The following is a 25,798-nucleotide window of genomic DNA, read 5'->3' as shown; positions in this document are numbered from 1 at the left end:
AATCTCTGCGGCTACCTGCCCGCCCGCCTGCACCCGCACTGAACCCTGACGGCATCAAGGGAGTCTCGGTGGTTTGCCAGGATCGGGCACAAGCCCATTGTTTAACAAATAAGAGCCAAGCGTGAGGTATTTGCCCGACTCACTGAGTCCTGAGCTAGGACCAAGCGACTTGCGATCCGTGCATCAGGATTGCACTCTCTGCCCTCCAGTAAGTACAGCCAGCCCGTCCAGCAGTAGCAGCAGTAAGAGGTGAGGAGAGGAGCGGAGCTGACACTTACCAATTCACAGGTTCTGACCCAGCCATCGTTCCCCTGACCTCAGTCCTCCCCAGGAAACCTAGGGGGGAGCTAGAGCTGGCCGGAGACCCCGAAGACGCGACGCACGGCAGGCAGGCAATCCAGGAAAACTGGGGAGAACCACAGAGAGCCACCAGCAGCAATCCAGCGAGCTAGCAGGAACAGCCGGGATAGCCGTGAAAGGGGCAGCAGGACAGCAGGTAAGCCGCGAACCGCAAGCCGAGAGCTGTGAGGGGAGGCATCGGGGGAGAGAGGACCAGACCCCGGACCAGGACCCAGGACCCGGGCAGAGGTCGAGTAATTCAGCCCACAGAGGCCCCCACAGGGAACGGAAAGCTTTGAGTCGCTAAGTAATAAGAGCGCAGGAAAGCATAAGCAGCGACCGCAGAAGGCAGGTTAGTAGTGCAGTAAAAACGCGGACAGTGCACTAGTACTAATCAATAGTAACAGCAAGCCACGGGAAAGCAACGCCTAGAGTTGAAAAGGAGCCCAACAAGGCATAAAAGCAAGGGTAAAGGACTACAGAAGCACCGGCGCAGATCATCAGCTGACAGAACAGGACAACGCACATACAAGGACAACATGAGGTCAGGAAGAGAAAGAAAACCTCCAACAAAGCAAACGGCGAAGAACAAAAGGAATAACATAACCTCAAGCGCAGGGCCATTAACAAAAAACAAACGATTATCCAATAGCTCCAACGACATAGACTTACAAGGGAGTCTTAACACCGTAATTGACTCCTTCATAGACGAAAAACAGTTAACAGAGACAGACCAAACCAAGACCTTAACTTCCGATTTACCACTAACCAAAAAAACGAGAAAGAGACAGGATCTAATCAACTTTGCAGGTCAGCATCCAACAACTAAATATGATTTCCAACCAAAAATTTACACCAAATTCACCTTTTTAAAGAACCCGGGAAATGAGATTTATTCATCAAACTATACTGCAACAGGTTTGCAAACCCCATTGCAACCCGCTGACGCAAGCAAATCTTTGCCCCAAGCCTATAATCAAACTGTAGTCGAACTACATAAACCTCCAAGTCTAAGGGAGAATAAAGAACAAATCATAGATAAAACCGGGGCCAGAGAAGAACTGGAACTAGACGACATTAACCTAACGCCGAACGAAGGCGTAACTAAACCAGGTGACATTAATCCAGCCCCGCTAACGGAAGGTCAAATCCAGGAACCAATTGTATCCCGCAAAATGCTAAAAGATGTCACACCAGGCAAACTTGCTTCAGAGCTGGATGACTCACCAGGACTTCCTGGCAACCGCACCCTAAATAGAGAGATCTCCCCAACTCAACTTCCAACTCTCAGCTCCGCGCCTACAGAGATAACGGCCAAGATGTATGCAAAAAAAGACTCAGAAATCAATCCATCCAGCGGTCACGAAGTTTGTTTCGAGTTAGAACTAAATTACCCCTTTGACTACAAGGGACAAGTTCTAGAGGAAAAAGCAACATGCCCAAAAAATTCCTCCCCCATCAAAGTAACAAGGGACTCATTTTCCTCGGAAAAAGATATGACTTTCCTGGTAACACAAGAATGGAATGATCTAGTGGCCGCTTATAACGCAAAACAACCTGCGAACCGACCAAGAAATGAGAGCATACACCAGTCCCCAGAAGGGACAAGAGACCCCACCGATATCTTCGTGACAACTTTACTTAATACAATTCAACTATCATCCACAGCCCTCCAGTATCAATCAGACAAATTAGACTTACAACTGATAGTTTTACATAAGCTGGCAGAGGCTACAACGGGGATTGATAGAAAACTCGCCGATCTTAACGGCCTTATCAAAAGAGGACAAGAGTCAGTAAAACTGACTCAAATTGAAAGAACTAATTGCGTATGCTCACCGATAATCGACAAACTATCTTCATTACCAACGATGCTAGGAAATCTCTTGGAGGATATAAAATCAACAACAACAATGCCATTAACAAACAAGGCAAGGTTGGAAAGTCCATCTTGCGACATAATTCTAACTGCACAAGAAAACGACTTAGTCGGCGCCACACAGCAACGGTTCCAGCAGCCAAACCTTGTAAAAACAACAGAAGAGACCTCAGAGAACAACTCAGCAAAAGGTCAAGTAGACCTAGTGCAGGATCTAAAAAACGCGCGCACTCGAAGAAAACAAATAAGGAAGGGCAGGTATAATAAACCAGCTAGCCAACCGCCCACACAAGAGATCGGCCCGGCAACTCCACCAAAGGTGCCAGATCAGCCGGGAGTTACATCCCAACCCATGGAATACAAAAATCCTTCACCTCAACACATAAATCAATCAGTTAAAGAGACACCATTCAAAACAAGAATAGGAACTTTGAGCACAACAAACGACGAAACCAGGGAACAATCAGGGCAGGAGTTACAGTGTCACCTAAGATCCCCAACCCATAAGACCAAAAGGGGCTACAGCGCATGTCAAGCAGAGGAACCACCAGCGGACCCAGAAGCCGGTAAATATACCCAAGAAGAATCTGAAATCTCTAGAACATCGACTACAGTAACCGCCCATCCAACAAACAGTACACACCCCATAATACAGCCAAAAACCAAAGAACTGAAAGGCAACTTGCAAGCAGACATTACAACAGTAGAAGATAGCAGCAAAACCAAGGAATTAAAACATAGCGCAAGAACAATCCATAGCTCAACATTATCCAATACCCAGAGCTTACAAGAGAACAATACAACTAATCAACAATCACACCAGGAATCGCGGCCCCCAAGCGAATCTGAATCAGATACAATACTTTTCATACCCGAATTTAAATCTAGAGGAAGAGCAGACACCCTAAATAGGGGCAACATACTGAAGTTAATTAATTCAATCGACAAATTAGAAAATATAAACACCCTCGACTTGCTCGCCATCGAATTCCATCCAGCCCAATCGCCCAATGGAAATGAAATAACGAAGACCTTCTGGACAACTAACAATGTTGCTAACCAAATCATGCAGGAAACAAGCAGATTCTCCCATTGGGGAATTAAACTCCAAGCAGTAAAAAGGCCAGCGTATCCTACTCCGCTACTTGAAGAAAACTACCGGGATCGCCATCAAAATGTCAAATCGATTTTGAAAGGTGCTCTCAGTCGATCGCCGGGAGTGGGAAACCATCAAACTAATCTTCAACGACTAAGCCCTAATCAACTAGCTCTATGCAGAACAACCATAACACGGACCGTAAATTGACATACAGCACCAGCACCAACTACCAATTCAGGAGATACCTCAAGATCTAATCTTAAAATTTGTAGCTGGAACATAAACGGTCTCATGGACAAACTAGAGGACCCCGAAATAATAAATTATTTTAATACCTTCGACTTGATACTCCTACAGGAAACATGGGAGACAAATGAAATATCACTACAAGGCTATACAAGTCAATCAAAACCGGCAATCAGTAGCTCCCCATTTGGACACAGGGCAGGAGGATTGGCAATATTCACTTCAATAACAACAATAGGTGAAATAGAAACACTTACAGTAAACCTAACTCCACCAAATGCGATACAGGTATTATCATTAACACTTACATCCAACTCAACCATTAAAGAGCTATACATCGTCAATTTATATATACATCCAAAGCACAGACACTCCGGTTCAACGGAACTCGTCAAAGTACTAACAAAATTAATGGAAGACAGGGACATGGAAAAGACGTTTATAGCAGGCGACTTTAACCTTCACCTCTTTGGCGACAAAACAACAGACGATATGACCAAGGAAATGGATAAAGTTTGGGAAATTCCAAGTCAATCTTTCCCGACCCGAAGCAAACCTACAAAAACAGCTTGCCAACTGTTGAAAGAGCTAGAGCAGCTAAATTTGAGAGTACTCAACGGTCGCCACGAAGAGGACATTCCACCGGCACCAACATTCTTCTCTTCAATAACCACCTCATACCTAGACTATATGTTGGTGACTCTTCATCTTTACGAGAAAATAAGCAAGTTTAGGATAGGAGAAGGCTCTCAAAGTGACCACTTACCTTTGGAAGCCAATCTGAGCTTGACTTGCGAAAACAAAGCAGAGGTGCAAAAAAGCCAAACTGGCATAGATTACACAGCAAACTACAGACGAATAAGGTGTAAAACGTCAGATATCGAGAAGTTAGCAGCCAGCGCAAAAGTCATCATACACCATTCACCCAGCCCACATCTTAACTTAACCAACATCTGGGCAAATTTCACACAGACATTGGGAGCTAAACATGGGACTGAAATAAAAACCCACAAAGGACACACCTCATGGTCTACTTTCGGTAAAATAACAACGCCAGAGATAAAAAACATAAAACGAGGTATAACAAAGATCCTCAAGCGGCTCCGGAAAGACCCCAACACCGATACCCTACAACAGGAGCTTCGCACTCAAAAAGCTCAATTAAAAAAGAAAATTTGGGCAAGGAAAAGACAACTGAATGAGGACCTCTGGGTAAAAATCGCCTACAGTTCTAAACAAAAGAACAGCTCTAACTTCTGGAAAATAATTCATAATCTTCAGAACCCGGGCCACAAAGGAATAGACTCTAATATATCAGACTCTGACTGGGCCAACTTTCTAGAAGCACACTTCAATACAGTTGCTCTGGAAGAGGAGACCTCCATCGGCGATGATCGGTCTGATGATACGTATCTGAACCTAGAAAAGGTCAGCACATCCAATAAAGTAGAAAATTCACCCTACATGAATAAGTCAACTCACCACCAAGCACAAAAGGAGTTCAGAGAACAACCATCACCTTCTGATCTAACAGAGTATAAGGAGGAAACCCATTACCCAGAAATAGCGGACAGAATTATATCCCAAATATCTAAAGGTAAAACAGAGGGAGCCCCCGGTCCAAACGGGATACCGCCAATATTGTACAAAAACGACGCAGCATTTTGGAACAAAATTCTAGCACCAGTCTTCTGTGAAATTAGAACAACAACTATAATTCCACCATCTTGGAAAGGATCAATCATAAGTCCGATCTACAAAAAGGGGGCCAGGAAAGATCCTAGAAGCTATCGCCTCATAGCTCTAATCGACACCGAGGCGAAATACTATGCGGGCCTAATTTTGGAGGACTTAACAGCTTGGGCAACAGAAAAAAACATCATCACAGTAACCCAAACCGGGTTCCGAAGCGGCCATGGAACTACAACAAATATCATGGCGCTAACCCTTTTGATAGAAGCGGCGAAAACCACCAAAACCTCCCTATTTCTAAGCTTCATCGATTACTACGCCGCCTTCGATAATGTGGACCGCCACAAGCTTTGGCAGAAACTGGACAAATGGGGAATTGCAGGACCGCTTTTACAGCAGCTGGTAATGCTCCACACCAACACTTGGGTCAGGATCAAATTAGGTTCTGGGAGGTTTCTTTCCAGAAAAATACAGACCAACAAGGGACTGAAACAAGGCTGCGTCTTGGCCCCAATGTTATTTAACCTTTTTCTAGCAGATCTTCCAAGAGAGCTTACAACAATCACATCTCATGCACCACGGCTGGCCGACACACTATTGTCCAACCTCCTTTACGCCGATGATTTGGTCCTCATCAGCCGGTCCCCTGTTGGCCTTCAACATCTTTTAGACAAAACAAACGAATTCTCCAAAGTTAATTCATTAAAAATCAACCTAAACAAAACCAAAATAATGACAATAAATTATCATAAAAAAAGGAAATGTCTATGGCGTTTGGATAGTCAGAAACTAGAGCAGGTACTATCCTACAAATATTTAGGCATCATATTAGACTGCAATGGCTCCTTTAAACAGCAATTAGAAGCCATTCTTCGGAAGGGCACAACCTTTTCCATGTCGATAAAGCCACTCCAGAAAGCCCTTCCAGACCGGTCCCTTGGCCCTCTCTTGCAGGTAATAAAAGCACGCTTACAACCAATGCTTACCTATGGCTTTGAATCTATGCAAGGCAAAGACGCAACAACATTGGATAACACCATCAGTCGTGCATATAGGGTAATATTCCACCTTACAACTTACTCGTCACCAGCTCAAATTCGCCTAGAGTTCGGCTTACAAAAACAAACAGTGGAGAGAAGAGGCGCATACATAAAAAGCTGGTGGAAAATAAGAAAAGCTGAACAAGGAACACTAAATGCACATCTCTGGATTGAACTGATAAAAAGAGACAAATCCCCAGCAAGGACCTATTTAATGGAATCACTGGTCATCTTGGGTCTAACAGAACTGTGGGAATCTCCAACCGATGCCGGTACCTTCAAAAGAGTGGTAACAAAAGTTACCAAGGCGATCTCATTGAAAGAGGACAAGGCAACTTTAGCCAAGAGAGAGCATGGATGGGGAGTTTTGAAAGATTACACAACTCTCAAACCACAACAGTACCTAACAACGGGTCTCACACATAAAACAAAAAACAAGTTCCTTAACCTCTGCCTAGGAAACATACCCATAATGCCACATTTAGCACCCTGGAAGAGGGATAAAACAAAAAATCTTTGCAGACTATGCCTCTCCGGCAAGGAGGATCTAATACACATTATCTGTATTTGTAAAAACCTTTTGGACATAAGGCGTTCCCTGCTCCGGACCCTTTGGAATCAGAGGAGGATAACCAGCTGCAGACAGGCCGTGTTGCTCTGTTTTAACCCCACGGAAACTCAATTAAATTGCAGAACAACAAAAATTTTTGAAATAGTTGCGGCCAGACTCAAAGAAAAAACGGGACACTAATAGACTCCAACTAAGACTTTTTAAAATTCTTTTAAAGACCTCAAATAAGCTGATATTTTCCTTTTAATTGGTGGTTTTAAATCCAAATTTTTAGCAATGAAACTATGCTATTAAATGTTGTGAGTTTTTATTAACTGTGCAATAAACTAAAATCTAAATCCAAAATCTAAATCAGTACCTTTGACTTAACTGCAGGGTACTGGCAGATTGGCATGGCTCCAGGAGCAAAAGAAAAGACCGCATTCTCCACCCCTGATGGGCATTATCAGTTTACTGTGATGCCCTTTGGGTTAAAGAATGCCCCTGCCACCTCCCAGAGGTTGGTGAACCATGTCCGGGCTGGGCTGGAGTCCTTTAGTGCAGCTTATCTTGATGATATTGCTGTCTTTAGCTCCACCTGGCAGGATCACCTGATCCACCTTGGGAAGGTTTTAGAGGCTCTGCAAAATGCAGGTCTCACTATCAAGGCATCCAAATGCCAGATAGGGCAGGGCACTGTGGTGTACTTGGGCCACCTTGTAGGTGGAGGCCAGGCACAACCCTTACAACCCAAGATCCAGGCCATCCTGGACTGGGTAGCTCCAACAACCCAGACCCAAGTCAGGGCATTCCTTGGCTTGACTGGGTACTACAGGAGGTTTGTGAAGGGATAATGGTCCATTGTGACCCCCCTCACAGAACTCACCTCCAAGAAGATGCCCAAGAAGGTTAACTGGACAGTCCGTTGCCAAAAGGCTTTTGACACCCTGAAAGAAGCAATGTGCTCAGCACCAATTCTAAAAGCTCCAGATTATACCAAGCAGTTCATAGTGCAGACTGATGCCTCTGAGCTAGGGATAGGAGCGGTCCTATCCCAGACCAATGATGAAGGCCAAGACCAACCTGTTGCTTTTATAAGCAGGAGGCTACTCCCCAGAGAGAAGCGTTGGAGTGCCATTGAGAGGGAGGTCTTTGCTGTGGTTTGGTCCCTGAAGAAGTTGAGGCCATACTTGTTTGGTACTCACTTCCTGGTTCAAACTGACCACAGACCTCTCAGATGGCTAATGCAGATGAAAGGGGAAAATCCTAAACTACTAAGGTGGTCCATCTCCCTACAGGGAATGGACTTTGAAGTGGAACACAGACCAGGGACTGCCTATGCCAATACAGATGGACTTTCCAGGTTCTTCCACTTAGACAATGAAGACTCTATAGGGCAAGGTTAGTCTCATCACCTTTCGTTTGCGGAGGTTTGTGTGAGAAAGTGCCATCTTTCTTGCATGGTATGCCCCCACTTTTTGCTGAAATGCTGAATGACTGAGTGTGCCCTGGACTCCTGCCAATCAAGTGCCCAGGGCCTATGTTTCTTCCCTAAACAAAAACCTCAAACCCAAATTGGCAAACCCTGGCCACATGTCAGCCCCTGGTAAATGGTACCCTAGGTACCCAGGGCCTTGTGACCAGGGAAGGCCTCTAAGGGCTGCAGCACTCATTGTGCCACCCTTAGAGGCCCAGTACCCTAACACACACACACACACACACACACACACACACTGCCCTTGCAGGCTGAGTGTCTGGGTACAAGACAAAACAGTCGACATGGCACACATCCCTCTGTGCCATGCCCACCACCTACACTGCCCTGGCATACATCAGCCACCCCTCTAGCTGGGTGCCCTATGCCAGTGGTGTGGGCACAGAAGCATGAGCCCTGTGCCCCTACAGTACCCAGGTCCATTCCTGGGCCCTGTAAGTGCAGTGCTGCCATTTAAGAGTATATGGTGCTGGGAGTTTGTCAAACACGAACTCCACAGCACCATAATGGCAACACTGAAGATTGAGAAGTTTTGTATCAAACTGCTCAGCACATTAAACCCACACTGATGCCAGTATGGGATTTAATGTACCAAGCACCACGGAGGGCATCTTAGAGAGGCCCCCTGAAACCTAACCTACAATCCACGTCTAGTCTGAGAGGCTGGCTAGGCTGCCACACAGCAGACATGTTGCTGAACCCCTGGGTAGGAGAGCCTCTGCTCTCCTGGGTCTGCATCAATGCACATCCTGAGCGAGGTGCTAGATATCCTCCCCCAGGATGGGCAGGGGGAAGCTTCAAAGGCATGCCGCCTCTGTGAGCTTCCCCAGGCCACTGCAACCCCCCACTCTGGCGGGAAGCTTGGCCGGAAACCCCAAATAAGGACAGGGGATGTGCCAGCCTGCCAACCCCACCCCTCAGGTGGGGGAGGCGAGGTGAAGCACATCTCCAGACGCTCGCCATCTTGAAGATGGGAGGCCCTACCCAATCAGGACTAGGCTACTGCCACCCTCCCACAGGAGAGTGGCAGAATAGGGGGTTTACTCACCCCAGGACAGGGACCCATTGGTACCTGCCCTTCACCTACCTGTCACGCCCCTAAATCAAGTATTTAGGGGCACCCTGAACGTTCCTTCTCCAGATCGCAGATTCCGAAATACAAAGAAGAGCAAGAAGAAAGAAGACCTGCCCTGCAGCGGCTAAGAAGAGGAAGACACCAACTGCTTTGGCCCCAGCCCTACCGGCCTGTCGACCCTCGAACCTGCTCCTGCTACAACCCGGCACCTCTTGTGGCCAGCAACCTCACAAACCCCAGAGGACCTGGCTACCTTTTGGCTCAAAGCACCTGGGACTCCCATGAGTAGAGGCTCTACTCAAAATCTGCTTCTAATCCCTGGCATCAGCCCGGAACCGCGAACCCTACACACTCTGCACCCGCAAAGCCTGGCCTGTTCCGGAGTGAACAAAGACCACGAGGACAACCCCACGGCGACTGTGACCCTGAGTCCGGCACCCAAGGACTTCCCTCGACGCTCCGGACGACGCCTGCAGCCTCAGAACCAGGTACCCCCCCCAACCGCGATCAACAGAGGGTAAGATTTCGCGACACCAAAAGTCACCCCTGCACGCGGCGCCCTGCGGCCCCTGTGCCCAACTCCTGGGTACCTACCTATCCTCGAACTACCCAACTTACCTCTCGAAGTGGTGGTGGCACCTGAAGAATCGTTGTCCCCGAGCTTGCAGTCTTTTTCTATACCGGAGCTTTCCCATTGAAATCAATTGAGCGTTCGAAGGCTCAAAAGCACCCTGCACCCAGCCGCCCTGGCAGTGTAACCTCTACACCTATCTACTTCCCTGTTTGCCCTGAGCAAGTGACCAGGAGCCCAGCTTCCACAGCCGCGTCGCCTGCTAGTCAGTAGCCACCAACCAAGGCCCCCCTGCCTCTCATAGGATAACATTGGGCCTAACTCTCTCTGCACCCGGCTGCCCCTGTGCCGCTGAGGGTGAAACAACTGTACCTACCTGACCCCGGGAGACCCCCCCCCCCCCCCCCCCCCCCGAGTCTATGCCCAGAACCTTAACTCTGCCAGTCAAGTACTTATCTTTAAACCGATAACTCAATTTTCTCCATAGGGTAACATTGACTGGTTTCTTCTGAAATGTCTTTTAAGTGTGGAGTTTTCAAAACTTAAAATATTCACCAAAAATCAGCCGAGTAACCATAACGAAAATACTCACCTGCTATTAGGTGAGCCCCTAGTGCTGGATCTTGGTACCCAGCACTGACTCTGAAAAATATTCACAACCGTACTTACCAGTAACCCAATTTTCTTCCATAGGTAATCATTGACTGTTTTTCTGTGAAATTTCTTCTAAGTGTCAATTTCTGCAAACTTTAAATATTATTTAAAAATCGAATAAATTACGAAAATGTAATTACTTACCTGTTTTGGATAAAGGTTCCAGTACTGAGTCTAGGCACCCAGTACTGGATTACAAAAGTAACGAGAACATACTATACCTGCAACTTGAATTTTCTTCCATCGGGAATCATTGACTGTTTTCTATGAAATTTCTTCTGTCAACTTTTAAAATAGCAAAATATTACTTAAAAATCCTAGTAGCAACTAAGTCGACTTTTATCACTGGTTTCTAAGTACTGTCCCAGGACTGAATCTAGGATCCAGTCCTGGAATCCCAAAAGTAATCTTGAAAGTAATCTATTGCAAATAACTTGAAACTTCCATTGAACCCAATGCATTATTGTGTTTAAAACTGTGTTGCCTATTGCAACAACTTGTAACTTTCTACAAAAGCCAATTGCATATTGCAAAAGTATTTATATAAAGCATCTCATTCTGAGAAAGTATATTTTAATTCCTATTGTTGGTTCTAAAATAAAACAGACATATATTTTTTATATAAACCATTGGCCTAGAGTTCAGTTATTGAGTGTGTGAGACCATTTGCTGACTGAGTGTGTACAACAAATGCTTTACACTGTCCCCTGATACTGCCTTACTGCTCGACCAAGCTACCACTTTAGAGAGTAAGGTTATATCTAACTTTAGCCTCTGCCAAACCTCTGGGGACTGTGGACTCTGTACACCCTGTACCTATTTGGGAACAGTATATACAGAGCCACTTTCTCACAAGGTAGTGATGTCATCCTCTGGAGAATATCTAGATGGGGAAGCCGCTGGCGAAGGTAGACTACATGATATAGAGACATCTGTAGTCATGGAAAATGTTACTGATATTGTTGGAGATCTGAAACTTTTCCTTCTTACTGGAGAACGGCTTGGAGAGGGGAAAAGGATTCTGGCTCCTCTTCCGTATTGGAGACATTGAAGCTGGTCTTGAAACCACTCTTGGCAACACATTTAAAGGTTCTAGAGGCTGTCGGAGAAGATCCTAAAAAGGTATAATTGGTTTTAATAGCTCAAATGGCAACAAAGGAGAATCTGGCATAACTGGAAGGGAAGAAGCAGAAAAAGGCTTTTATAAAGTCTCCATTATCTTTTCAAGTGTAGTTGTAAATGAGGTTGTGAAAAACCTTGGAGTATTTCCACTCTTCTGAGGCAACGATAAGTGGGTGAATTTAGTGAAAATGTAATATTGTAGAGAAGCTACAGACGGAGTTGGTAATCCATACATGCTTGGAGACAACTCCAGCTTCCTAGAAGTCGATTAAGAGGAACAACATCTATGGTCTTTTTTGACAGCGAAATCCTTGACATTGAATGGTGAGACGTCTTCACTACTGTACATGAACCCTTTGTCATTGTTGGGTCTTTCATCTACATCGAATGATATCTGTGTGTCCATGTCAATCAACAGCATTTTTCACAGTTTATGTGACATCAAGCCCTCTTTTGAGGGTAAATAAGTAAGGGTTCGATGTCATCAACGTCGATACCTTAGAGTGGAGCCGGAAGGACGGCGAGATCAATGAAAGTATTGATGAAGATTTTTATTTAGATCTCCCTATGTGGAAGTCTTTGTCAACAGGCTATTTTCCAGAGGGTGCATGAGAAGAAGATCTTTTCTTTAGCTCATTGTCGTTTTTCATCTCCTCCATGAAGCTCCTCACTCTGATGCCCTCTCTGTCTCTGAATGTACATTTTTACATCTTACAACAGATGTTGCAATCCTTCACCAGGTGATCCATTGGAGACACTCCACACAGACTTAGGGGTCAATGAATGCCTTTTTCTGCCAGATGAAGGGTACTTCCGAAAAAAGAGAAGGCCTTTTGAGCCAAATTTCTCTCAGGAATCTTGATCTTTGATATTACTCGACAGAAAAATCTAAAAACATTAAGTGAAGATTAAAAAGCTATAATAAATTGATTTTATAGATGAAATCTAGGTTCTAAACCTTCTATGTGTTCTCAATGACTGTAGGAAGTTGGCTCTGTGTATACTCAACCAAAGTAAGGTATAGTGTGCACAGAGTCCAGTGGATCCCCAAAGGCTTCACAGAGGTTAAAGTAGATAATACCTTACTCTCAATTTGTGGTAGTGTCGGCGAGCAGAAAGGCTTTATCAGAGGGTAGTGTTAAGCTTTTACTGTACACACTCAGGCAAGAAATGATGTCACACACTCAAAGACTGAAATCAGAACAATTGTTTGTATCAAAAATATTTCTATGTTGCTTATAAGGCAGTCCTGAAAGGGCTGGCCCTGGCGCTAAAAGTGGGATATACCAAGAAACAAACTCAACAGCTTTCACAATTGGAGAGTGAACTCCTGCGGCTGGAGGAGTTAAATGCCTCCTCGCCAAGTGAATACACCATGCATCAACTAACTATTAAGCAGCTGGAATACAAAACTCTGGCGGGGGAGAAGGGTCCGGCAAGAATGCTACATACGCAACATAGGATTTATGAGATGGGAGACAGGGCCGGGAAAATGTTAGCCTGGCTGGAAAGAAGGGAGCAAGCGGACCGTTGGGTCCCCAATCTGACCACTGATGGGGAGGTACAGATCTCGGATCTGCAAGATATTGCGGAGGCATTTGCTAACCACCTAGAAAAAGTCTATGCCTCCTCAACTACATATACAGCTGAGGACTCCCGTCAACTGCTTGTAGATATGCGTCTACCTACCATTTTAGAGTCAGATAGGACCGTCATGGAAGAAGACATAACTGATGAAGAAATATGCAAAGCCATTTATAGTATTCAGTCTGGGAAAGCGATGGGACCCAATGTGGTCTCTATTGAATTTCTTAAGTCTATGGCCCAAAAAGTTGCACCTCACCTTAAAAATATGTACGCTGAGAGCCTGGAGAGGGGAGTTCTGCCGGAGGACCAGCACCTGGCTTCTATTGTTGTCATCCGGAAGCCGGGTAAACCTTCTGACAGTTGCGGATCGTACCGACCGATCTCATTAATTAATGTCGAGGCTAAGGTACTGGCGAAACTCCTGGCTTCCCGCCTGGTGTCTGTGATTCCCTCGTTGGTCCATGCTGACCAGTCTGGTTTTATGCCAAGGAGGAATACAGCTCTAAACATCCGCTGTCCTGGGGCGCCAAACCTGCATGGCAGAGGATGCAGTAGAGCTCTCTTTAGATGCCTTAATGGCATTGGACTCAATAGAATGGCCATATCTCTTCAAAGCGCTGAACTGTCTAGGGTTTGGCCCGAGGTTCCTAGGGTGGATCAGGCTCCTTTATACGGATTTGCGGCCCAGGTTAAGGTAAACAATTGCATGTCCCGAATGTTTCCGTTGGGAAGATGCAACAGACAGGGTTGCCCCAATACTGTAAGTCAAAACAAAGTGCATTGACGATTGCAATCCAAACTGTTTACAAACTGTATATTTACTGCCAAGTACTTATCACTTACCTGTGCCAGGCTTAATTGGTTCTAGAAAATAAAATACCTAAAATAATATTTTCATACAAAAACAATTGGTCTGAAGTTCAGTCTTTGAGTGTGTGAATGCATTTGCTGACTGAGTGTGTACAACAAATGCTTAACACTGTCCGCTGATACTGCCTTACTGCTCGACCACACTACCACAAAATTAGAGTGAGGTGCGATCTACTTTACCTCTGCCTACCTTTGGGGTTCCACTGGACTCTGTACACACTATACCTCACTTTGGTATACAGAGCCAGCTTCCTACAATACAAAATTAAAATAATTGACAGAACTGTATGAAAATATATACCCTGATGAGATACAAGGGAAATTAATCCAGTTCATCCTTATGTGCCCCTGGGTAACGATATATAGAAATTAACTTATTTCCTGTGAAGAAATAGACTGAAACACTGGTATAGTCATAGACCTCCTTGTATAGAAAATAGGTCTACGACGCTAAAACATGATGTGGATGGTACGCTCTTACATTTCAATGAATAATTGACTGACCCTTTTTGCCAAACTTTACTGAATGCATAAAGACATTTTAATATAGAACAATATTTATTTATTTATTTATAAAGTTTTATATAGCGTGAACATGATCCTGAGGGATATCAGAGCGCTTTACAATTGTGGGGAAAGGAAGGTAACAGTTGCAGTACATGTAATACAGACAGAATCACATATCAAAATAGAACTCACAGGACAAGAATGGTTACAAGTACACAGGGTCAGTACTATCTTTAAAATTAATATGGTCAAACTATTGGTTATAGTGGGGTATTGTTACATGCCCTAGTGTTTGGATAGGTTATGTGCAGTTAGTCCAAGCATCGCATATACCTGCAGATTATTGCTTTGGATATTATATTTCATTCCGAAGGAAGTTTCAGTATTCAGCAGTATGACAAAAAAAAATGGAAGCGCAACTAGTACAACTGTAATTCTTTTAATAAGAATTTATTTTAGAATTGGAGCTGCACCTTTCTGGAGGGAGATTTGATATAGATCAAATTCCTTTCTATCTAGATAGGGACATTCCTTCTGAGCGCTTCAAGGGTAGCACTGCATTGGTTTGGCAGTGCGTCTGCCAATTTATTCGGAAAAAAGAAAAAAAATAGTGAAAAGCATTCAGACAGGTCAACAGTGAACAAAGCTCAGGAAGATGAAATAATTCAATCTTTGCTTTCAACCTAGCTCGTAAATGAAAAATGATGTACCTTTGCATTTCTCATACAAGTAGTGTCAGATGGAAGATACACTATGTAATTCAAGATCGCTGTTTCTCCTCCATCTACAGTATTCTGCAATGGGGCCTACCAATAGGATCATTACTATTAGGTACTGACAGAATCAGGCACAACAACAAATCTATTCCCTCTCAATGGACTTACCATAATTCTGTACTGAAGCACATTTTTCTCAAGTAAACTCAGGATAATGGTCAGAATTTCCTTCATATTTTCAGCAAGGGCACTCTTGAGTTTGGGCCCACGGAGCACAGGTTCTATTTGCAATGTCACCACATCTTCTGCCAGTCGCCACAGGACAAGCAACACTAGCTCTGCATTTATCTCCTAATGTAGCAAATCAAAAAGATGAACACTGAAATCATAGCAACAAACATTGCACTACATTCAAGCATCAAGATTAACATTTGGAAAGCTGACAACATTGGTTGATACAAGGCCAGTGCTGTGATAGATGTATGAATGTTTAGCTCTCTTCGTCAGAGGTAATCCTGTCATAAGGCAAATACACACAGAAGAATTACATTTTTGGTAGATGGCAACCCACGGCATTGTATCAGTTATCTAAGGTGACCTATATGAAAGTGAGTATTCAGAATAAAAAAGCGTACTTACTTTTTACTGACATTTATAGAGCCACACATGGTGGGTTGAGTTGTATGACTTTTCAATTGGCCACTGCAGACGTGGAGACATTTACAGTCAAGTACTTTTTCCCGTGCTATATCTTCAAGAAACACCCATAGCTCTACTGTTTCCTGCGATATCATCATGGTGTGATCATATTATGTGTTAGCAACAGAAAGATACCTTTACACTTTCAGGTCTGAAGAGTAACATGTAACATACTTTATTTGCGTGATTAATTAAAACGGTTACAATAATTTACTTTAGGAAATCAGATTATCCGATTTTGCAACAACTTGGTTTCGCATATAAAATCGAAGGGAAGTTGGCTAAAATTTTCAAAATAACATCACTAGGGTATTGTGGTTCTGAGTCCCTTGCTAGGGAGAAAAGAGGGCAAGTTCTATGTGTAAAGATCGCAGATAGAAAGATTACCAGTACAGTTAAAACCCAAATATTGTGGTAGCTTTTTAGTTTATAACTCAGTCGGATCATCTGCTGCAGCATTGTTAAAGACCTCGTCCGCCCAAGGTCGCTTTTGAATTTGTTTAATTCATGGAATCCGTGGTGGGCGTGTTTCAAGTGTAAGTGCAGCAATGGCGGGCTTCCAACAGCCATCCAGCGCAGCTAAAAACCAACAGTTGCAGTGGCATTTAGTTTTTTGTGCGATCACCCCATCTGCTGCCTTTTTGATAATGGCCACTTCCGCCCGGAGTCGCCTTTAAGTTCATTTGATTGTGTCATTATGCAACCACTTGTTGATTAGTTTGTCTTTTTATTCTTGTGTCCACAATGGTTAGGAATTTTACCAAACGGCAGCTCAATTGGACATCTTCTCCGGAGAAGCTTGCTAGCACTGCTTGTCTGCAAGACCTTATATTTTTCCTATTAAAAAGTCCAAATCGTTAGTTTTTGTAGTATTAATCCTGCATAATATTTGGCATCGTTATCCAGTAGAGCTACTAACCGGTACTTTTTTGGATCGTTCCTATGACCTTTTTTTTTATAAATTGGAGAGATAATAGAGCCCCTCTAGGATGACGGTAACGTTGATATTTGCAGGATTGATTCAAAAATCGGTTTTACTGCTTTGGCCTAATAGTCTTGATCAAGTTTGAACAATATTGGCGGGATCCCATTGGGGCCTGGAGCCTCCCTGCCATTTGCCCTTAGAGATTCTTTTACAAATTTGATTGTTCATGATTGTAAAAAGCTGTTCCGATGTAGAGATGGAGTCGGTTTGGGACAATGATACTTCCAATTCAGCCGAAAGAATATTTGTGCAAGTTTGGGTTCCTAGGTCTCTGTTGAAATAAGATTGGAGGAAAGTTGTCCAAACCTCTTCGGTCACATCTGAAGAGTAGGGCTAGGGTTTCCAGTTGGGACACCATGTTGCAGACCTGGGATTTCTTTTAACAAACCTTTGTATTATTAGACTTGCAGGGCTGGTTCTACTTAAATGCATCAATTCAACGTAAGTTCTAGATTACAAAGATAGACAAAAAATCAAAATATGGGGTCAGGGGAGCATTGCCTAAGATTTGTAAGGTAGCTTTCTCAATGCAGCAGCATGATCTGAAGTTAGACTGGTAGTTGTGCAGGATATGGTAAGCGTTGACGTGACATTGTACTTGATCACATACTCCTCATTTTGTCATTATCTTACAAATAAAGGGTAGATGAGTGATGGGTCGATAGTTGGCAGGTGTAGATTTTCAATGATACACCTAAAAGGCATAGGAGGAGATAGCCACCCTCTCTGGGGTCCCCTTCGTGTGAGATAAACAGGACTGGAGCATTGAATTTCTTTCTAATTTACTAATTACTAATTAGACTGACTGAGCGACAGTGACATAAGACCAGGATCTCATAGTTCTGAAGAAGGCCATCGACCGTTAGTGGCGAAAAAGGATTGGCAGAAACACGTTGACAATATCATTTGGAGCGATGGTAGGGTGATAATACCCCAAGACCATCTAATATTAGTTTTTAACCCTATCTAAAGAACCCCGAATAAATGAACAAAGAATTAAGAGGGTATCCTTAAGATAGTTTTAACTGCACTTTTTAATCATTGGATTCCGGAGGAAGCAGTTGACGTTCCGGAGTTCCAAGATAGGACGCAGGCCTTTGTCCTTCTTGAGTACCAAAAAGTAGTGGGAATAGCAACCACAACCTACTTCTGGGGCAGAAACACACTCAACAAGAGTGCCGAAACTTCCTATTGGAAAGGGCCAGGCGATCCTCCGACATACGATGGTATTGAGGTGGCATGGATGGAGGGGTAATCTCAAAGGGGAGGGAGTAGCTCCTTCTGACTATTTGCAAAATCCACCTGTCCGACGTGATTGTGCACCAGTGGGAGAGGTGATGGCAGATCCTGCTACCCACTAGCGTTTGGTGGCCTGAAAGGTCAGACTAGGAGGGTGTAGAGCAGGGGTCTCCAACCGGTCGATCGCGAGCTACCGTTAGCTCCCCGAGGCCCCGTGAGTAGCTCGCAATGGCATTTTCAGTTTTTAGCCCTTTATAGTCTTTATCGTTGTTTGGGCCGTTTTTTAAGAGCTGTTGCCCACCCTCATCCAAACCAGCTGCTCTGATAGGCCTAAGCTTAGCTGGGGCGGGCTGATGAGGATGACGTTATACGTATCTGAGTCATCGACATAGCCCATCCACTTCCCCTGCCTTTAAGAGCCTGGCACCGCGCTTTTCATCATGCGCAACGTGTGCACTGCTGGAATGGAGCTGCTCCCACTGCCTTTAGGAGCCCTGCACTGCGCTTACAGCCTGCGCGACGTGTGCATTGCCGGTGCGAAGCAGCAGGGGCTGAAAAGCTTGTTGCCGTGCAAGTGGTGTGTGTAGGAGAGTAGGGTCTGCAATCCTATGATCACCCAGATTTTTTGCTTTTGCTTCAGTGGTTTACGACTTTCCCTGGCTGTGGGCCTGCCAATCAGACCCACAGCCTAGCTGTTCTCTCTCCAGATTAACACACATGTACATTAGGTGCATCCACGAATTGGAACTGGGCCGCCTTATCAGTCCCTGTATCAGCATACCACCGGTATCCAGGGCATAGGCGTACCCAGGGCCTACCAGGGGCTGCAGCATGTATTATGCCACCCCTGGATGGCCACCCAAATCTGACACAACTGGCTGCACGACAGCTGGGGCAAGGTGGTGTAATCACCCGTTGCTGTAGGTGTAGTTTTCCTATACCTAACCCTAAAATGGACGCATGGATTCCTATCAGTCACTCCTATGGCAGGCCTTATCAATCCTGAAGGCAGAGTGCGGGGAATCATGTGAGATGGTGCTCTGGCGCGAGCTGAGCCCGTCGGCGGCTTGCGGAACCAAGTCCTAATAGCTGTTCCTTGGTGACGCGTGCCATCTACCTTAAAATGCATTATAATCCTCGCGGTTATTTGCTAACTATGGCATCGCATCACCCACACATGTCGAGTAAGGTATCATACGAATTGGAATACGAACCCCTCACCAATTCTGGCGACGGGGTTAGCATTCCACCCTTCTAGAGGGACACGACATGGAAGTAACCTTGAACCCCGGTTAAAGTTAACTCAAGCCTCAGCATCACAAAATGGATGCTGCCACCAGACACAAGTCTGACCTCCTGCTGCTGGGAGACCTTCCAGCGAGGGGAGCTTGGACAAAGGGTTTCCTGTCGAGGGCGGTGCTAGCACCATCCCAGACAGGGTTTGTGTATCCCAGGTAGGCAGGGCTGAAAGGAAGGTGATTGCAAGTGGCACCCCGGTGCTCACTGTGCATAGCCCGGCTCAAACCAGTTTCGGGGGCACCCCAGCCCCTGAGCTGGGGCGAAGCCGGACAAAGGATAGGGGTGTAACTACCCCCCTCCTGGTCCCACCCATAGGTAGGACCTAGTCACGGGCCAGCCCCTTTTCCTAGTATAAAGGTAGGAGCGAGTCCCCTTCCCAAATTGGATAATTCTGAAACTTGAACTACTTTCCACGAAAGGAACTCTTGACTCTTTCTGAAGACTCTCCCTTGTGGCTAAGGAGTAGCCACCCTGCACCAGCAGGCACCACCTAAGCGCTTGCGGTTTGCTGCACGTCTCTCCTACGGATCAAGACTGCCCAGCTCGACGAGACCCGGATTCCTCGCCATCTCTGACCTCTACCTACATCGTCAGCCCAGCTGAGATTCGTAGGTGTGACGAGACCTGCGGGACCGGCTATCTTCAGAACCTGCACGACACTTATCTAGCACAACCACCGAGGGACCCTCGAGTGAGTGCACCTAGGGTTTGAGAAGCCCTAACCCTGAGTAGCTCCAGCACCGAAGCCTGCCTCCCCAGCATCCACGAGATCTGCGTGGGGGCCCTTCTGCTCCTTGCTGCTCACCGCGTTGTCCGGCCACTCGCCGTGGGCTAGTGGCCCTCTTCACGACGCACCACGACAGTTTTTCATCACTGGCCTGGTTGCTCCAGACTGGCCTTTGCTCCCCTTCAGCAGAGGAGTACCTCGGACCCTCCTGGTCCACTCCAGACGCCATCTTGACTCCCCCGCGTGGGCTTGCCTCTGCTAAGACCTGCTGCCCCACTCCTGGGCCCAGCATCATTGACAGCAGACACCTTCGTGGGACAGCTCGCCCTCCATCCTGGTCGCCGCCGCGCCTCCTGGTCCGAGGAACAGCCGAGTCCGACGTCGCCCACTCACCTGGTCGAGGTGACTTCATCCGGTACCTTCCTGGTGCTCACACGAAAGCTGGCTAGCGGTTGAGAACTGAGTCCCCTCTGCTTTCAGGTTTCCTTCATCACCGATCCAGGCTTGGATCTCGCTGAACATCGACACTGGTCGCCTGCCAGCAACTTCTTCTTTCAGGCTCCCGAGACTACAACAAGGACTCCCGACATCTTGCTGAACCCCACGCAGCCGCAGCCTCTGGGCTAGGTAACTCGAGCATTTCGGTGCTCCATCGTAGGTTCACTCTACAAGTGTCCAGCTCCTTTCCGTTTAGTCCAACTGATCGGATTCCTCCGGAATCAGTAACTTTAGACTCTCTAACCTCACCCATTCCACTTGCAGTGTAAATGGTTTCGTGCCCTTCGGGCATTTGTGTAAATTGTGCAACTAGAAGTATTTTCCCAAGAGTTTTGTATTGTGCTTAGCTCCCTGACTCATAAAGAGCCAGGGTAGTCTTGTTATAAATAAATATCCTTTATTTTCATAACAACTTGTGTGGTGTCCTTTCACTTGATGTTCAAGGGGTATATGTGATGGTAAACAGCTGGCTTAACACGCCTTCTAGAGTTTAGCCTGAAGACTGCTCTTGTCCACGCTACTAGGATAGCTGGTCTACAAGGTTGACTTACAACCAATCATCAATAAGGGTCGTTTGGAATGATACACAGTGATCACTAGAATAGTGAGCACTACATATCAGGCCAACTTCTCACATTGGTGAGCAGCGGTTGGGATTTGAGCTTGCTGTTGTTTTACCACACACGTATCCTAAGAATATCAAGTTGAAAGATCACATAAGTACCCAGGTACATATAACTAAACTTAGAATACTCAGAGTTCTACTGAACCAGCTGTTTAAGTGAAACAGGGACTAGCACACCCTGACTATAACTCTTAGCAAGGGATCAGTAGGGAAACACATAGTGTAGGTAGGTGCATCACTTACACCTCACTAGAAAGCATGTCGGTCCGCGGAGAGTCTGCAGAGACTCCCTTAGTGGTCATTGACCCTCCACAGGTCATGTCGCGATATGCAGCTCTTAGCTTCACGGAGATGAGACAACTGTGTGCCTCCAGGAAGCTAAAACAGGGTTCTAACCCTACCGTCCCATTCCTGATAGGTCTCTTAGAGACTTATGATGCTAGAAGGGCTCTTAACGTAGGCCCCTCTAACCCAGATGGGAGCATGCCCCCCTTAGAGGGAACCCTTGGTGACCCAGACCTCGGCCTCCATACAGAGGAGGAAGAGGAGGAGGAATTATCAGGAGACGAGGCAGACAAAGGTCCAGTAGTAGTCGGCAGGCTCACGAGGACCAACTTAAGCAGGCACGAGAATGGAACTGGGGGAGCCCCGGGCCCACGCTCAAGCAGGCTTAACCTTGGGAACGGACGAGCTAGGTCTCTCGCGAGAGGCTCTAACAGATCTGTTCGCACACATGTCTCTCAGGCATCTTCTCAGAGAGGAATGACGTCCCCTCAGAGAAGGGAGCACGAAGCGAAGATGAGGGAAGTCAATCTGAGGATCGAGCGGGAAGAACTTGCCCTCACCAAAGAAAGACTTGCCTTGGCCCGAGAGCAGAAATTGAGTGGGTTAGACCCCACTGGTGGCAGCATTCTCATTAGAGAGAAAGACAGGAGTATAGACACTAGACACCTGAGTAAAATAGTGCCCCCCTTTAAACAAGGGGACGACATCCACAAGTGGATAACTGCTTTGGAGAGGGCTTGCACTGTCAAGTGCGTCCCCCCAAGTCAGTGGGCAGCTATACTGTGGCTCTCCTTTGAAGGTAAAGGACGGGACAAGCTCCTCACTACGAGAGCTGAGGACGCTAACAACTACCAAGTCCTGAAAAATACACTGATTGATGGGTTCGGCTTAACCACTGAGCAGTACAGGTTGCTGTTCAGGGACACCCAGAAAATTCAGTCTCAGGATTGGACTGACTTTGTCGATTGTGCCACTAAGGCTTTGGAAGGCTGGTTGCTGGCTAGCAAGGTTACTGATTACACAGGATTGTACAATCTTATCATGAGAGAACAGATTTTAAACAACTGTCAGAACCAATTGTTGCATCAGCACCTTGTCGACTCGGAGCTGACCTCTCCCCAAGAATTGGGAAAGAAGGCAGACAGATGGGTCAGAACAAGGGTCAAGCAGAACCAGACTCAGAACCAGGGTGGTCAGAAGAAAGCAGACCAAAAGGGTAGTAACAAGAACAAACAAAATGACCAGAAGTCTTCGACAGGTCCCCAACAAACCAAAGAGGGTGGGGGTCAGGCTTCACAGAAGAAGAAGACTCAAGAAGGCCAGTCAAAAAGGTGGTGCCAGTACTGTAAAAGTAAGACTCACTGGTTTAGTGAGTGCACCAAGAAAGGAGGGCAAACTCCTGCCACTGCAGCCCCTAAGGCACCTGCACCCCCTAGTACAGTCAGCAGTGGTAGTGCGCCTCCCAAGGCATTAGTTGGGTTAACCTTGGGAACTGAGGGGTGTGACGACTTAGTTGGCACGCTCACTCAGGCCGTCCTTGTCTGTACAGGGGATATGGATATGTCCCCTGATGCCAGTCCCAATACTTTGGGCAAATACAGACAGACGCCTTTGATCAATGGAAAAGTGGCTCAGGCCTACAGGGACACTTGTGCCAGTGTCACAATGGTGACACCTAACTTTGTGGACCCTGGACAGATCATGCTAGGTACCGATTACCTAGTGACCAATGCCAGCAATGTCACTACCAATCACAGTATGGCAGTTGTTGATTTCTCCTGGGGAGGGGTAAGTGGCCCAAAGAAAGTTGTGGTTAGTTCAGACCTCCCGTAGAATGTCTGTTGGGCAATGATTTGGAAACGTCACAATGGTCAGAAGTGGAGCAGAGGACTCACATGGAAATGTTAGGCTTGCCAGCACATGTCCTTGCTGTGACCAGGTCACAGGCCAAAAGATGCCCCACTGAACAGGTGCTGGATCCTGGAAGAACGGACCAGACACCATCCAAGAAAAGGAGCAGTAAGGGTAAGGCCTCACCTTCCCCCTTGCCCCAGGTCGTGGATCAAGTCTCTGAGGAGGCTGAGCTTAACGAAATAAGGGAAACTGAGCCAAAAGAGCTTGAACCTGGTCAGGTTGAGTTTCTGGGCTCAGGGGGACCCTCTAGGGAAGACCTGGGGAAGGCACAGTTAGACTGCCCCTCACTTGAACCCCTCAGACAGCAAGCTGCTGCTGAGGCTGCAGGGAACGCCACAGGTACCCACAAAGTGTACTGGGACGATGGACTCCTGTACTCCGAGGCAAGAGACCCCAAGCCTGGCGCGGCCAGGAGGCTGGTCATCCCCTTGTCTCTGAGAGGTTTCCTTCTTACCTTGGCCCACGAGATTCCCCTTGCAGGTCACTTAGGCCAGAATAAGACTTGGGACAGAATTGTTCCACACTTTCACTGGCCCCACATGTCCGAAGATACAAAGGAGTTTTGTCGCTCCTGTGTCACTTGCCAAGCCAGTGGTAAGTCAGGTGGCACGACAAAGGCCCCCCTCATACCACTGCCGGTGGTGGGGGTACCCTTTGAACGAGTGGGGATCGACATTGTCGGACCAATGGAACCCCAGACCGCATCAGGGCACAAGTTTATAATGGTGGTGGTGGTGGACCACGCCACCAGGTATCCTGAAGCTATTCCCCTTAGGACCACTACAGCACCTGTTGTGGCACGAGCCCTAGTTGGAGTGTTCTCCAGAGTGGGCTTCCCTAAGGAGGTTGTCTCTGACAGAGGTGCAAACTTCATGTCGGGATATCTGACTGATATGTGGAAGGAGTGTGGTGTCAACTACAAGTTCACCACACCCTATCACCCACAATGCAATGGGCTTGTTGAGAGATTCAACAGGACCCTGAAAGGGATGATTCATGGACTACCTGAAAAGCTTCGGCGGAGATGGGATGTCCTGATACCCTGCCTCTTGTTCGCCTACAGAGAGGTCCCGCAGAAGGGGGTTGGCTACAGCCCTTTCGAGCTTCTGTTCGGACATCGTGTAAGGGGACCCCTTTGTTTGGTAAAGGAAGGATGGGAGAGACCTCTCAAAAAGCCGGCATCAAACATTGTGGACTAAGTGCTCGGTCTCCGCTCGCGGATGGCTGAGTACATGGAAAAGGCATCTAAAAACCTTGAGGCGAGCCAAGAATTACAAAAAGCTTGGCACGACCAAAAGGCTGTCCTGACTGTGTATCAGCCTGGACAGAAGGTGTGGGTGCTGGAGCCAGTGGCCCCAGCGGCGCTCAAAGACAAATGGTCTGGGCCCCACACGATCATTGAGCAAAAGGGAGAGGTCACCTACTTGGTAGACCTGGGAACTCCCCGGAGCCCCCACAGGGTGCTCCATGTAAACAGGCTCAAGGCATATGTCGACAGGGAGGGCATGGGCTTGCTCATGGCCACAGACGAGGGACAGGAGGAGGAGAGTGACCCTCTCCCGGACCTGCTCTCTCAGAACCCTGACGATGGATCGGTAGATGGTGTTGTCTTTTGTGGCAGCCTCTCTGGACATCAACAAAAGGATTGTAAACAGGTTCTTCAATCCTTCCGACATATGTTCTCTCTGACACCCAGTCAGACCAATTGGTGTACCCATGAGGTCGACACTGGGGACAGTCTGCCCGTAAAGAGTAAAATCTATCGACAGCCTGATCATGTCAGAGACTGCATCAAGACAAAGGTGCATAAAATGTTGGAGCTGGGAGTCATTGAGCCCTCGGACAGCCCCTGGGCTAGTCCAGTAGTTCTCGTGCCAAAACCTCACACCCAGGGCGGTAAGAAAGAAATGAGGTTTTGCGTAGACTACAGAGGCCTCAATGCAGTCACTAAGACTGACGCCCACCCAATACCAAGAGCAGATGAACTTATAGACCGGTTGGCTTCGGCCAACTACTTAAGTACATTTGACCTGACAGCGGGGTATTGGCAAATCAGGTTAGCTGAGGAGGCCAAGCCCAAAACTG

General features: G+C 46.6%; 1 protein-coding gene across 1 annotated transcript in view; it reads right to left on the bottom strand.

The window, feature by feature from the left end:
• LOC146816481 (exportin-5-like) overlaps window positions 1-25,798 on the bottom strand; it is a 1,583,592-nt gene that overhangs the window by 1,362,631 nt on the left and 195,163 nt on the right. Inside the window, 1 exon segment of the mRNA XM_085610325.1 lies at window positions 15,611-15,793. Coding sequence (XP_085466451.1) covers window positions 15,611-15,793 — 183 coding nt within the window.

This window comes from Triturus cristatus, chromosome 6 (assembly GCF_964204655.1).
Source record: "Triturus cristatus chromosome 6, aTriCri1.1, whole genome shotgun sequence".
Taxonomy (NCBI): Eukaryota; Metazoa; Chordata; class Amphibia; order Caudata; family Salamandridae; genus Triturus; species Triturus cristatus.
Note: the sequence above shows the minus strand (reverse complement) of the source record. Positions and strands in the feature narration are given on the sequence as shown.